The following is a 15,601-nucleotide window of genomic DNA, read 5'->3' as shown; positions in this document are numbered from 1 at the left end:
CGCGCTTCAAGCCCGAAACCGTTAATACCGCTTGCAGTTCTAGTTTTATAATTAAATTTTATTTTTAGGCCATATCGCCTAGCCCTAAGTAGGGTACATCTGTACACTGCCACAATTAATTTGAAATGAAACAATAAAGATGTGATTTAAGTGTGGACTCTGATCTTTAATTCCACTCCATTGATGAATTATAAGCATTTTCATACATTATTGTTCATTTTCAGGGGGTCTGAAATAAGTGTACAATTGACTCAAATGATAAGCAGACAACATTAAAGCACAGACATATCAGATCGGAGATCTCTATAGTTGGATCGGAAATTTCCGATCCGTGAATTACGTCTGTATCAGAACCCGATACTGGATCGGATCAGCCCCATCCCTACTAAATACGTGCGTAATGCCTGCACCGGGCAGAGCTCATGCTCCTGTGTCGAAAAGGGCAGAGGTTTGAAGGCTGACAGTTCAACAGGGCGGTACGCCATAGAGGTGTTGAATACCTTGGGTAAAAACACCGGGTTAGGTTTCAGTTAATCAATACACGAGTGCCCATGATTTTCATTTCAATAGCTACATTAAGTATAACTATAGCCACATGGCACAGCGCTCCTCGTCGATGTGCTGGAGGAGAAAAGGACATCACCTTCATCATGACTAACTAGTATGAAACGTGGCGGGAATGATGACGTGACGTCATTTTCTCCAGTTGCCCCCTCCAGTCAATCAAAACCTGGGACCTTCTTGTTGTGAGACAATAACGCTATGTAACCACTGTTACACCATGCTGACCAGCCAGCACATTTTCTAAAAGAAGAAGGTCACCACATTCAACCATTTACTAGTGACAGACCTTTGTCCATGCTGCTTTGGGCCAAGCTGAGGAGCTGTGGAGAGCGAGCCTCCAGGATTTGCTGATGCAGGTTGACGTAGCGAAGGGTCCACCAGGGCAGCAGCTACACAAATGAAAAACAGAGAAAAATGATTAAAGAAATATATACAGTACGAGAATGAGCCAAAGCACAGAATGTATGACAAAAATACAGACAGGAATACATAAAATGGCTATTAAGACCCATGAAATTAATGAAAAATCACAGGTGTACTTCAAATTAGCTATGGCCGGGTACTATTTAGCTGCCTCAGCTTCAGTGTGCATAGTGGTTCACTGTTGCACTGTCTTGACTAACATGTACTCTAACAGAGTGGTTATTAAATTGATCAGTGACACCTGCGCTTTTCCTGCTAAAACATGTCAAAATGGCTACTGTGCAAAGGGACCCATTACCTCTACTTTACTACTTCATATACCTTACAATAATGACTAAGATCATTTGTTATTGTTCATCAATTTAAAACGGGGTGAATGTCACCTCTGTCAAAGCAGGTTTGCATCGCCTGCATTGGCACTATGGAACTTCTAGTTGTGTAAGTTGTTAAAATTCTACTTTAGGGCATAGGTCACAGCCCCCCAAACGAAGATGCAAAGTTACACACATGGAAGTATTCACTGAGTGGATGTCATGGCAGAGGTCGCACAAAAATCAAAGAGGGTTAAAGAGAGTGATAGAATAAGAGGCTGGTCAAGGGAGAACAGAGGTCCAGCTTTCACTTATGGCGGAGGGATACACTCAACTGAAGGCAACCTGGTCCTGTTTCTGTTGGACATTAATATTCATTAACCTTTCTTCCCTGATGCCGGGGGCAGCAACAAAAACGTAATAAACAGACATACCCACAGAAAGGTCAGAAGCATACTCACAGACAGGCTAAAAGCTTTTAACACAGTTAAAGCTCACAGAGTGGTCCTGTTGCACGTGTTAGTTATGGAGGTCTACTTACATACATTAACTTGTTTTTATGGTCAAAAACCTCCTAGTTGCTGTAAACAAGCCAATTGAAATCTGTCTTTATTGAAGCTCTGGTAAGCCCCACTGAAATCTCGCCCGAGAAGACAGACGGTGTTGTGATTGGCCAGCCAGCTTAGAGCCTTCCCAACTGTCTTGTGATTGGCCAATTCCCGGAAGTGACATATCAGCACACCCGCTCTCAGAAGTGCAGCTCCCCCCTCTAACTTAATTGTCATCGGGTAGATCAATATTCTCTCTTGGGACGAAGATGGGACTAAAGAGAATTTTGACTGACTAAATTTTGAGATGCAGAGGCTGCTGCTCTCTCACTGTGCACTGCTCAAGCCACGGCGCTGCTGTCTGCTTTGCGCGCCCGCACTGCATGTAAACATTTAATTAATATTGACATGTTTGTTTCAATCACTGAATGAAGCCCCGCCAGGCTTAGCGCTGCTTGTTTATTTATTTAAAATATTTTTTTTTATACACCTCTGCTTTTTCTATACCGGGGAACAAGAGCGCATACGCCCCCATGTAATCAGCACAGCGCACGCAAGTCCAGGTGCCGATTGAAACCCAAGTCACACTTTCAAGTGCGTCATTATTACGGTTACAACGTTCTTGTCAATAAAGATGTTATATTTAGGGATACACCGATAATTCGGCGGTCGAAACAGAGCGAGTACACTGTGGAACAACACCTGTTAAACGCTGGAAAGTCTCTGCGCAAAAGCGAAACTTGGCTGCGTTTAATTTTTTTTTTTACAAAAACGCCGTGGGGCGCGAGAGGGACCACCGGGCTTAGCAGGTTTTCTGGGGGAAACCCTGTAAACCAGTATGCGCAGAGAGAGCGTGCAAGCTGTTGGTCATCAGTTCATTTACTTATTTTTGTGTAGGTAATGTGTTGTGAAATATGTTTAAACTTAAATTAACTACCTATACAAGTAGTTTTGTCTGGTTGTATTAGTTCGTCCTGTTATTGACATCATGCTGTCATCACCTGACAGTCTGGCTGATTGACAGACCCCAGATGCAGTGGATGCAACGCACCTCAGATGCGCGTGTCATTGATATCATGTGCAAATACAGATATTCGAATATTTGTGTTTCAAACGTAATTTTTGAGTAATTTTGACAGCCCTAAACAGCCTCATGCAAATCTCAATGCATGGCCCTTCTCATGACGACTACAACCCACTAAATGCAGTCACTAAATGGGAGTCGTGGCAGAAGGTCTGGTAGGCCACAGTGACTGAGCGTGTTGTTTGTCATCTACAACACAACAAATCTAGTCTGAAAATAAATATATTATTTATTATCAACATGACGTGTTTTTATTATATTTTCAGTAAGTAACAACTCAAAATGTAAAAAAAGATTTTCGGGACGATTCAGGATGATTCGGGACGGTTCAAAATTATAAAAAAATTTAACGATAAGATAGAAACGATCAGAGATAGAATTAACAACCAGTTTAGTACAGCGAGCCTAGACTTAATCGCGGCTCCAGCTTTACACGTACTGAATCATTTTATTCCTATAAGCCTCCCGGAGCTGACCTCACTGGTCTCCTCCTCTAGACTTACTACATGTCAGCTGGACCCTATACCAGCTAGACTCCTTAGAGAGGCTCTACCACAAGTTGGTAATATTTTACTAGATCAAATAAATATGTCTTTACTGAGCGGCTGCGTCTCAAAGGCCTTTAAGATGGCAGTAATTAAGCCATTACTTAAAAAGCCTTCTCTCGACAGTAGCATTTTGAGTAACTATAGACCAATCTCGAACCTCCCTTTTATTTCAAAGATTTTAGAAAAAGCTGTAGCCATCCAGTTGTGTGATCACCTGTGTAGCAATAATGTATTTGAAAAGTTCCAGTCTGGGTTTAGAACCCACCATAGTACAGAGACTGCACTACTTAGACTAAAAGATGATATTCTTATGGCCTCTGAAAAAGGACTGGCTTCTATACTGGTCCTGCTGGATCTCAGTGCAGCATTTGATACGATCTATAGATCATGAGATCCTGCTACATAGACTAGAACAAGATGTTGGGATGAGAGGATCGGCACTTGTCTGGTTCAAGTCCTATTTATCGGACAGATTTCAGTTTGTTAGTGTAAACGAGGAATCCTCCATATTCACTAAGGTTAACTACGGAGTTCCTCAGGGTTCCGTGCTCGGACCTATTCTTTTTACCCTGTACATGCTGCCATTAGGCAACATTATCAGGAAACACAACATAGATTTTCATTGTTATGCAGACGACACCCAGCTATATGTATCTGTACGACCAGACGACCCAAACCCATCTATTCAACTCCAGGATTGTCTCATAGACATACAGACGTGGATGACTCGGAACTTTCTTGCTTAACACAGAAAAAACTGAGGTCATGCTCCTCGGGCCAAAAGATATAAGAGCACCACTTTCAAGTGGAGCTCTAAACCTAGGCAGTAACACTTCAGTCCCTTGCACTACAGTAAGGAACCTAGGAGTCCTGTTTGACCAGGATTTATCACTGGATGAACACATTAAGCATATATGTATAACAGCCTTCTTCCACCTTCACAACATCAAGACAATTAGAAATATTATATCACGACAAGACTGAGAAACTTATCCACGCCTTTATAACCTCTAGGCTGGATTACTGTAACTCCTTACTGTCTGGATGTCCTAGTAAGTCCTTGAGAAGCCTTCAACTTGTCCAGAACGCAGCAGCACGGATACTGACTGGAACCAGACGACGTGATCATATAACTCCTGTCTTGGCTTCTCTTCACTGGCTCCCAGTGAAAAGTATAATCGATTTTAAAATACTTCTACTTACATACAAGGCCCTGAATAATCAGGCACCTTCTTACATTTGTGACTTAATAAGTGAATAATTTGCAGATTCCAAGGGTATCATTTTTTATCACTCTACCAAGACCAAGACTTACGGATCCAGCCGCAATATAAGAGCAGAACAAATCACTTTCAAGAAATACAAGCAGAAATTATGTTTTACCTTTGCCTTTTATCAAAACAGTAGTTATCTCCACCGCTACACATCCCAGCATGCTTTGGGGACTATTCAGTCTGATGCGACATTCAAAAGCGAAGTTCTCTTTAGACTAATAGCGGGCTTGGTCGTGTTTTTAAAGCACACATGTAAGTCCACTGTATGTAGGTTAAACAGAAGTCCAAAATAGGTGGCAACAAAGATAATTGTGATAAGTCAACTAATCGAAAAAATAATCAATAGATTAGTCGACAATAAAAACTAATCGTTAGTTGCAGCCCTAAAATAAAACTAGCACCGCAAGCTTTATCAACAGGTCCGAACTTGAAGCGCGCGAGTCAATGTGCTCCCACCTCAACATTGGCGCCCTGAGCTCGTCTCTCGTTTATTCACTGTTTGCGGTAGTAGATATTATCAGCGCCGTCCATGCAGATGTTAGGCTGTGGAGGCAAAGTTATGTTTTACTTCCTGTTCAGTGCGTTATACACTTTGTTGGGAGGTCATCTTTTGCATGTTCAGGATAGGTCCCTGGTCTCACATATCAAGTTCCGTGAAGATCTATCAATGTATGGTAAAGTTAGAGGGCACTTCTTGTTAAAAATGGCTGACTTCCTGTTGGGTCAAAGGCGTGTCCATTAACGTGTTCCGGGAAGTTCCCTTAACTCACATATCATGTTGCGTGGAGATCAGGCAATGTACAGCAAAGTTAAATTTCACTTCCTGTTTCGGTGGTTCCATTTCATGTCGGGAGGTCATCTTTTGCTGACATGTTCAGGGGGGGTCTGTGGTCTCACATATTGCGTATTAAGTGGATACAACAATCCCTGTTATAGCACCATAGAGAAGTGTGAAATGTAATGTTATCTCCAGCAAAAAGGGGGCGCTGTTTTTTAAATTGAATATTTCCATCTAGACTTTTTCAGGGTCGGACTGTAATCAATCACTGGAAGTTTTGGGGCCCCCTATCTCGTACGCCATGCGACATTTGAAAAAACCTTCAATAAGTTTGAAGGTGATGGCACAAAATATCTACGACATGTTCATTCAAATACCAAATGTAATTCTGTCTGCTGTCACCTGCTGTTTTCTAAATTGAATATTTTCATATAGACGTTTTCAGGATCAGACTATCAGCAATCCAAGGAGGTTTGGTTCAAATCGGAACAGGATTCACAAAGTTATCATCATAAATGTACTTTGTTTTTTTTATAATTCTCTCACCACCAGGAGGCGTTGTTTTTGAACGTGAATGTTTTTTTCATAGTCGTCTTCAGGAACTATCGTTCATGAACCACAGCAAGTTTGGTTCGGATCAGACCTTCCATCGCGAAGAGATTCGTTCAAAATCAGATTCGCCAACTTTGGCGGCCTTTATCTCGTACAACATGCAACTTTTTAAAAATATTTCGCTAACTTTCGATCCTCAACTAGTCCATAGTAGGGATCGACCAATTATCGGTCTGGCCGATAATATCGGCCGATATTCTGCATTTTTGCGATAATCGGCATTGGCCGTTTTTTTCACCGATAACCAATATAATTAATTAATATATTTTAAAAAGCGCTCCTTCAGCTCTGATGCATCGTCTCTGCCTGAAGTCACCACTCTCTTGGTTGTGTAACAATGTCCTGCCCACAACCCTCACTGATTGGCTACTTGGCGCAAGTGAGTCAGTGACAGCCAATCAATCCACACTGAAGCCTCAACATGCAGTGCACAGACACGGAGGAGAAGCGGAGGACTGCGCCGGTGAGCAGCAGAAAGGTAAGGCAGTGAGAGTCCAAGTTTCAAAGCCCTCTAGGATGAAGTTTTCAAAAATACAACCTTATCCTCTAGTATAAGGGAGGAAAACCTGCGCTTTGGCTCTGGAGATTAAACTACTTCAACACAGTGTACCGCTACATTAATTGCCGTGGCTGCTTTAGAGCTGGGGCCAGACGCACAATAATAATAGGAGACCCTTACGGTTATCATTACTTTGTGGGAATAATTCATCTCCTAACGTGTCTCACCCCGTGGGGCGGCTCCTGGTTTATCAATAAACACCCGCGGTGATTATAACCTATAAGTTTAACAGCACACGATTATGTGTCCTTGTTTGTTTTCAATCGCCTCTCCCTCAGCGCTCTCTTTTTTCAATCAATAGATTAACCGTAGCGTCTACAACTCACGTGTGTAAAGTAGACTTTGTTGTTTTAATTTCCAATTGCCAAGTGCCTTATTCTTATTTATGTAATATGACATACAGTTCTAAGCACAAGAGTGTACATTTAATGTTCTGAGATTCCAAATATGACTTAATTTCTCTAAATATATAAATAAATATAATAATAAATAAGTTACTATAAGTGTAAAACTCTGTTAAGCACTGAAAGCTGTGTCTTTATTTACTCATTATGCTGTTTGATGTAAAATTTTCCATAAATAACTATTACATCTATAAAATTAATGTAGTGAGCCAAGGTTCAGGCCACCCTCTGTATTGGTTTGCTCTTAATCAGGCCGGATCAGATGTAGCCTACCTGAGAGAACATAAGAAATCATTAATTAAATGTTATTCATGTTGCCCATCATAAGAATATTATGTAGTGGAGTGGAAGTTTAATAGACAGTTTTGCTCTAATAAATTAATATATATTTACTCTTTTTAAATTCTCACTCTTTCTTTTTGTCTCTCTTTCTCTAAATCCTCATTACAGGTGGATAGATCCAAGAAGCGGGTGAAAAATACAGTATGGCAGTATTTCACACAGCCAACCCCAGGAAGGGCAGTGTGTAATACCTGCAAAGACATTAATGACTATGTGATTATGTTATTATGTTAATTATGTGTTCATGTTATTTTACAAAAAGGTAATTTATGTAAAGGTAAAAGTAAACAAACAGTATACTGTATTCATTTTAATCCCAGGTGTGTTTCTCTAAATTTTGACACCAACATTTTTACTGCAAATAAATATCGGCTATCTGTTTCGCTTGGTTATTAATAATCGGTATCGGCCGTGAAAAACCCATATCTGTCGATCCCTAGTCCATAGTGACCCCACCAAGTTTGAACTTGATTGCACAAAAACTCTAGTACAAGTTCATTCAAATATCAAATGAAATTCTGTCTGATGTCACCAGGGGGCGCTGTTTTCGAAAATGAATATTTTCATATATATTTCTTCAGGGCTGGAGGATCATCAATCCAAGGAAGTTTGGTTCAGATCGGACCAGGACTCGCAAAGTTATAACAGTTTGTTTTTTTGTCGCAAAAATCCGACTTTGTACCATGAACTTGGGCTGTCGACCAGTCAACTATGAACAAGTCATAGTTGACTGGTCGACTAATTGGTCGACACGCTCTGGCTCGACCAAAATTGTGATTGATTACATTTTTTTTTTTTTTTATTTATGGTGAATTTCATTAGGAGGAAAGTACCACATGCTAGTAGGGGTGTTTTACAGCACCCGTGCTTCACAGGTAACAGCCTGTCTTCAGAGAACACCCCCCTTGTTTTCCACTATTTTGGTTTAGTCCAGCCCAGTGAGTTGTTGTCACTCCGTGGCTCATGAGCATGGATGTATAATATGAACTGGATAGAGCACCTCCCCTTCACTTCCGTTCATTCCTATGAAGCTGCTCACCCAGCGCATATGCCAAAAAGGTTTTTGACTTCCGCGTTTATTTCCGGGTTATGGGGCCCATAGAGCATGCACAGTAGTGTCCCTACCATAATTCCTCTCGGCTATGTGAACGAGCTGTCCGCATTATCGACTTGCTCGGCGCGTACATGAACATCGAAAGGCATGATGGGAGTATGCTAATGACGTGCGCTAGCGGATTTCATGAATACCGGCGTCACGTTAACTTCGGCTTTGAACCATGGATTTGTAAATAAATGCAAAACCAACGATATCGAAGTGAATATAGTAAGCTGAAAAGTACAATGACATAGTTAAAGATTAAAACGATCAATAAAAATGGTTTATTTGGGTATAGGATATATATATATATATATATATAATAAAATAAATGTTACAAAATTGGCACAATAATTAATTTCGGTTTTTCAGTTTTTTTCCATTTTGAGTTAATTGCCCTTACTTCATGAGTCACCAGAATGGTCCTTCAAAAAGCCACAAAATGCCCCATTTTTCCACAAAATAAAAAAAAAAATTTGGGGGGGGGTTTAGAGGGCAAGGGGGGGGGGACACCCTCAGAAAAAATCCTAGCTAATAGCCTGCTTCCAATTTACCACGCTTTTTCACCGAACCTTTTAAATACGTACATTTTCACCAGGATTGATGCGGTCGAAAAAAATCTGTGACTATTGGGGCATGGGAAAAGGCTTCAAAAATGCGATTAATTTGGTGGAAAAATAATAAGATAAAAAAAATAATTCCTTCAGTTTCAAGAGGGTTCTTGCACAGTCGTGCTCGAACCCTAATAATTATTTCAGTTTCAAGAGGGTTCTTGCACAGTCGTGAACGAACCCTAATAATAATAAGAGCACGAACCCTCTTGAAACTGTAGGGATTATAACTTGATAACTTGAACAGGTTGAGTTAACTATCCAGCAGATACATAGCCCATGTACATGGGTGTGATTTGGCAAAGGACAAAAACAAATACGTTGAACCTACCATGACGCTACGGCATTGTATCGTTTCAAAAATTAAAATAAAGTGCAGTAGTCTACATGAAGAGAGTTAAACCATATTTTTAAAAAAATGTAAACGCTCTTTCACTACTCACAGAGACTTTCACCTTGGCAGAGATGGCCTCAGTGACACAATTTCCATATTGAAGTGAAAGTGGTTGTCAAAGAAACACCGCTAGAGATGTCTTTTCAGTGTTTAATCAAATATACTGTTTAGTTTTAGAATCAATCTCAATTATTTTCTCGATTCGATGAATCGAATATTTTTTTTGTCCATAAAATATATTTAAAATGTTGTTCAGTGTTTATCAAACCTGGAACCTAGTTTTGATGATTTTTTGGAAAACGGAGCAAAGAAACCAGGCAATATTCAGGTAAAAAAAAAAATCACAAAGCTTGTATTAATTGTTAAAAAAAGAATTCATCATTCATTGCAGCCCTACTGGTTACCTAAATGTTTCACCAATATTACATGATAACAAAAATATCATAAAAAATTATTTTTAATACATTTTGCAGGGAACTATATGGTGCATGACGTGTTTCCATGGTAACTGACCGGAAAAAGACACGTGACGTCATGTTTACGTGACAACCGATTGTTAAAATGAGTCTCTAAAGTAACACTAAACTTTAAAACCAGAGGCACATATACGCAGTACACAGGTACGCTGGTTATTTGTTTAACAAATAAACAGACCGCTCCAGTTCAACTGTAGGCGCGCTAAACGACACTCAAGGAGCTAACATCGCTAACTGGTAAACAGTGCATGGACTCCAGTGCCGCAGCACAAAAAACTAATTTAAACAATCGGGAGGCTTGTAAACAGGCATTGCCCGGTATGCCCGATGGCCAGTCCATGCCTGCACGTCAGCTAAAATAACGGACTATGCTGCGAGTGCGGCAGAGGCACTAAAACCGCTACACAGTTTACCCAACCGCGCACCTGACCTGCGGAAAAAAAAAAAAATCACACCCCTGCATGTAGAATTGTAGTCATATTAAAGCTCCCTATCGCACATATATGTGTTATGGAGGTCTACTTAGATATATTAACTTGTTTTTATGGTCAAAAAACTGCTGTAAATTAGCCGATAGAAATTTGTCTTCACTGTAGGTCTCGTCAGTCGCGCTGTATCAGACTGAAATCTCACCCCCAGAAGACAGATTTTTTACAAAAAAGCCATGGGCTGCCGGTGGGCTGCCCGAGAGGTCCTACCACCGGGCTTAGCAGATTTTCTGGGGGAAACCCTGTTATCAAAACAAGTTATTACCACCAGAACAAAAACACTTCTAATGAAGAACTACACTGCAAACACGCTTTGGGGACAAATCCCGGTCTGATTGATCATTCCAGAGCGACATTAGATCGTTCTGAATAGAGAAGGGCGAATGTCCGCACAAATGCGTAATACGCACTTGCTAATGAAGTGATTCACACACATTTGGAGACCGGCGCCCGATTCTACCGATTTAGAGGTTTAAAATGGGCTGTCAACCACCCAAATTGACCAAGGTAAGCCAGAGATATGGCACTGCTTAACTGAACATGCGTCAGGGTCACAGAGTTGTTATTACCTTCCGCACAGGGAGCATCGATTTACAGCTAGTTTTCTTACTTCTTTTCGTTATTATTCAAAACACTTTGTATATAAAATTAAATGGGTTTTAATAATTTGGTACCAAAGAAATCTCAAATGGCACAGATGTTGCCAAACTGTGCTCACTGAGAGAACACTTGGTCATCTCTTTACTAAAACCGCAGTAATTTTACTGCTTCACTTCAGCAGCATCAGACTTTGCACAGCTCATGTCCAGGTTGTTACATGACCTCCATGCGTTTTAAGCTCCTACTGCATGTGTTAAGGGTGATATTTATTTATTTAATCCTTCATTTTTTTTTAAACAAACACTTCTTGTGGCTGAATTTTGTCAGGTTGCTGTTTTTTGTTCTTTCTTGTCCTTGTGTCTCTGTGTACAATGTCCTTATGTCTTTTTAACCACTGCTGCAAACCATATTTCCCTGTTGAGGGACAATAAAGGTGAACTGAAAATCTCTTTTAGAACCAAGCAACATTAGTATGTAAAATAAATCTCTAAATCAATATCAAACCGAAAATGTAATCAAATCAGGACATTATGAATTAGAATCATATCGATTCAGGATATTTAAACTTTAAAGCAGCGGTTATTTAACCATGTTTCACCATGTTATTTACAGTTAGTTCTGTACCGTATGTGTATGTGCGTGGTTGGAGATGCAGTGGACGAGCTCTGCGGTCCAGCACCATCAGACAATATCCTTTTGAGGTTCACAAACCAAAAGGTGACATCTTGTTGGGTTGGTAGCTGGAAGTATCATATTTACTTGAATGGATAAAAGCTCTTTCTGTGGCTGAACTAACAGGAAAGCATTAGAAGAACCAAGAAGAGGTGATTGTTAAAGAAGCATATTGTTACCTGGAGGCTGTCCATCATGGAGGAGCACTTGGTGAGAATAAGCCCAGGTAGCAAGAGGAGGAAGGGGTTGGCAACCAGACTGTATACAGACTCTCCATCCAGGAGCAGGCTTGAGTGGAGATCCAAGGTTTTAGGCTCCTGGGTCAGAAATATGCATGTTAGGGTTAACAGACTAGTTATAAAGGCAACAACGCTTTTCACATCCTTACATACATATACTGTACAACAGGCAATATGTCAGACAACTCATCTCTTCACCAACTGTTTTCAGAAAAATGAAGATGGTGGATAGTTGTTGTGAGCCAGGATGATGAAAATAGTCAGCAAAAGGCTAAATGGAGAATATGTTACTGGATCACCGAAGATCCCGCGGACTGCAGAGGTGGATCACTGCTATAAAACACACTCAAAGTATCGTTGCCTTGTTTACAAATGTAGGCTACCTGGACATATGTGACCCGCCACGGACCAAGTGGGAACAAGTCGGCAAAGCGCAAAACGAGAAAAAACTGGAAAAATGTTTTTTTTTCAAAATTAGGGATTTCCGTTTTTTTCAAAATTACACAAGTTGAAGTTTAGAAGAAGCCACTACATGCTTCAAATCACAGTATTGTGGATCTTAAAACCATAAACTTTGTGTTTGAATTAAGGTTGTTTTATCGCTGTGAATCACTCCTAGTTTGGGTGTGGCGATTCACATTCCAGAGCCTTCGTTGCTTTTTCAGCCAATCAGCTGACGATCACAGAGAATACACATGGCTAATTAATATGCACGCACACATAGTGAGAGAGAGGGTGGGGAGGGGGAGAGATAGAGTGCCTGGGCTGCGCGTATGTGTGCAGTGTGTGTGTGTGAGTGTGTGAGTGTGTGAGTGTGTGTGTGTGTGTGTGTGTGTGTGTGTGTGTGTGTGTGTGTGTGTGTGTGTGTGTGTGTGTGTGTGTGTGTGTGTGTGTGTGTGTGTGTGTGTAGTGCGAAATTAAAGCGTGATTATCATCAAAGCAGTCATCAAAGCTTTGTTGAACAAAGGAAGGCAAGGAGAACAGGACAATATCTGAACTGAGGCTGAACGTCTTCTTCACATGGACAGAGAAAGCACAGAGGCTGCTGGTGTGTGGACTGTTGCAATCTTTAAGCTAACATGTCAGCAGACTTCATCGTTACAAAAACAACAAACAGATGGATTATTCAGTGGCTGAAAGAGAGCAGGACAGACACAGTAGTTGTCTGAGATGACGTGACGCCAGCACCGCACTATAGTTTTATGGGTGTTTTTATATATGTAATGTTAGTGTTCAGTCACATACAGGGACGTTTTTTCTTGTTATTGTTTCACGTTTGTGCTGAAGTGCTTGAATCATGTGTGAATGACACAGCTTTGTGTGTGAAGTATTGACTGTGATGCTAATGATTTGAGTTGTGAGTTAGGACATTATCAGCTCATTCAGGAACAGACCAAACTCCACCACAGAGCCACTTCAGTGTATTTCATTAGTGTCTGATTTGATATTGGAAATATGTCTGTCTTTGATCCTTCTCTCTTAAGTATATATATAGTATATTTTGTTTTCATGTAACAACAAAAACAGATGAAATACAGTGGTATGCGTCGTATGGTAGTGGCACCCCTGTAAATGTTCATGATTTTCCTTTATAAATCATACATTTTGTTTGTTATAATTCTTGCACACTTTCTGTAAATCATATAAACTTTATTTCACGTCTCAATTATCACTGTGTTTGTCTCCTATATGATATATTTAACTGAAATGTCTTTTTCAAACCAATGATTTATAAAGGAAAATCATGAAGATTTACAGGGTTTTGCATACCACTGTATGACACAAATGATAACAGAATAAGCTGTCTCATGTCTTTGCAGAGACAGAGTTCAGTTTTAAAAGGAGCTGATTTGCTTGCTTTGATTTATCCTTATTCAATAAAGCAGCATTGTGTTACTCTTTGATGTGTTTTTAAATTTCTATCGTGTGTATAAATATAAAATTATTATTAATTATTTTTGAATTATTGTAATCAATGATTACAAATGTTTAGATAATGACCGTGGGTATAGTTGAATGTGAAAACATTGTGTAGTGGACAGTGGAATAACTATTAGTTTCCATTTGTGGTGACTGCTGGCTGTGATGAGGGATGAGATTTAATAAATCCTGGAATTTAGCCTGCTCCAGACCAGGCTCAGGCCACAGGATAAATTTCCATGGTAACTTATGTCATAACATATCCTGCTTTCCCCTATCCTGCTTTTGAGGAACCGGATCACAGATAAGTTGATCCAGGATAAACAACATAGCCCGGCTTAATCCCTTATCCCTCTTTTGTGGAACGGGCCTCAGGTCTCTAATCTGAGCTGCTGTGAACCTGCAATTTATGAGGCTGGTGACTCGGATGAACTTATCCTCCGCAGCAGAGGTGACTCTTCCTTTCCAGGGGCGGTCCTCATGTGAGCCAGTTTCTTTGTAGCGCTTGATGGTTTTTGCGACTGCACTTGGGGACACTTTCAAAGTTTTCCCAATTTTTCGGACTGACTGACCTTCATTTCTTAAAGTAATGATGGCCACTCGTTTTTCTTTACTTAGCTGCTTTTTTCTTGCCATAATACACATTCTAACAGTCTATTCAGTAGGACTATCAGCTGTGTATCCACCTGACTTCTGCACAACACAACTGATGGTCCCAACCCTATTTATAAGGCAAGAAATCCCACTTATTAAACCTGACAGGGCACACCTGTGAAGTGAAAACCATTTCAGGTGACTACCTCTTGAAACTCATCAAGAGAATGCAGAGTGTGTGCAAAGCAGTAATCAGAGCAAAAGGTGGCTACTTTGAAGAAACTAGAATATAAGGCGTATTTTCAGTTGTTTCACACTTTTTTGTTAAGTACATATTTCCACAAGTGTTAATTCATAGTTTTGATGCCTTCAGTGTGAATCTACAATGCCAATAGTCAAAGAAAGGAAACTCATTGAATGAGAAGGTGTGTCCAAAATTTTGGTCTGTACTGTATGTCGCAGTAATTTGAATCTGAATTTTGAGAACTGAATCTGAATTGTGAGAACTGAATTTGAATCGTGAGAACTGAATGCAAAGACACATTTGAATTTGAATAATTCAATTTCAAATTATACTATTCAGATTCAGTTTTTCAATGCAATAATTCAAATTAGACAATACAAATTAAAATGATGTGATTCAAATTCAGTTTTTTAATGCCATTATTCAAGTTTAGCAATTCAAATTCAAATTATGTGATTCAAATTCAGTTTTTCAATGCGATTATTCAAGTTTAGCAATTCAAATTCAAATATAAATGATTAAAATTCAGTTTTTTAATGCAATTATTCAAGTTTAGCGAATCAAATTCAAATATAAACGATTCAAATTCAGTTTCTGGTGGCACATTTCATTCCATATACGATCATCTGATCGTGTACGGGAGCATATGACCTATGCTGTGCAAGAATAACTTGTGGATAACACGTTTCAGAACATTATGTTGCCATAACGGTTATTAGCTATACTAGAGATTGGCTAGCTCACTATTGGCGTGTTAAAAATAATACGCACTTCGAAACTTGTGTTCGGTCAGATGATGCCACACGTCGACTCAGAGGCT

At 39.9% G+C, this 15,601-nt stretch overlaps 1 protein-coding gene across 1 annotated transcript in view; it reads right to left on the bottom strand.

Moving 5' to 3' along the window:
• The window catches only part of ttc27 (tetratricopeptide repeat domain 27), a 182,623-nt gene that overhangs the window by 139,511 nt on the left and 27,511 nt on the right, over positions 1-15,601 (bottom strand). The window contains exons 4-5 of the mRNA XM_083898147.1: positions 11,964-12,101; positions 851-953 (exon numbers count right to left, since the gene is read on the bottom strand). Of these exons, the coding sequence (XP_083754273.1) occupies positions 851-953; positions 11,964-12,101 (241 nt within the window). The remainder of the gene's footprint in view (positions 1-850; positions 954-11,963; positions 12,102-15,601) is intronic.

The sequence above is a fragment of the Microchirus variegatus genome (assembly GCF_963457635.1).
Source record: "Microchirus variegatus genome assembly, chromosome: 11".
In the NCBI taxonomy this organism is placed as follows: domain Eukaryota; kingdom Metazoa; phylum Chordata; class Actinopteri; order Pleuronectiformes; family Soleidae; genus Microchirus; species Microchirus variegatus.
The sequence above is the reverse complement of the archived record's forward strand: the minus strand, read 5'-3'. Positions and strand labels throughout refer to the sequence as shown.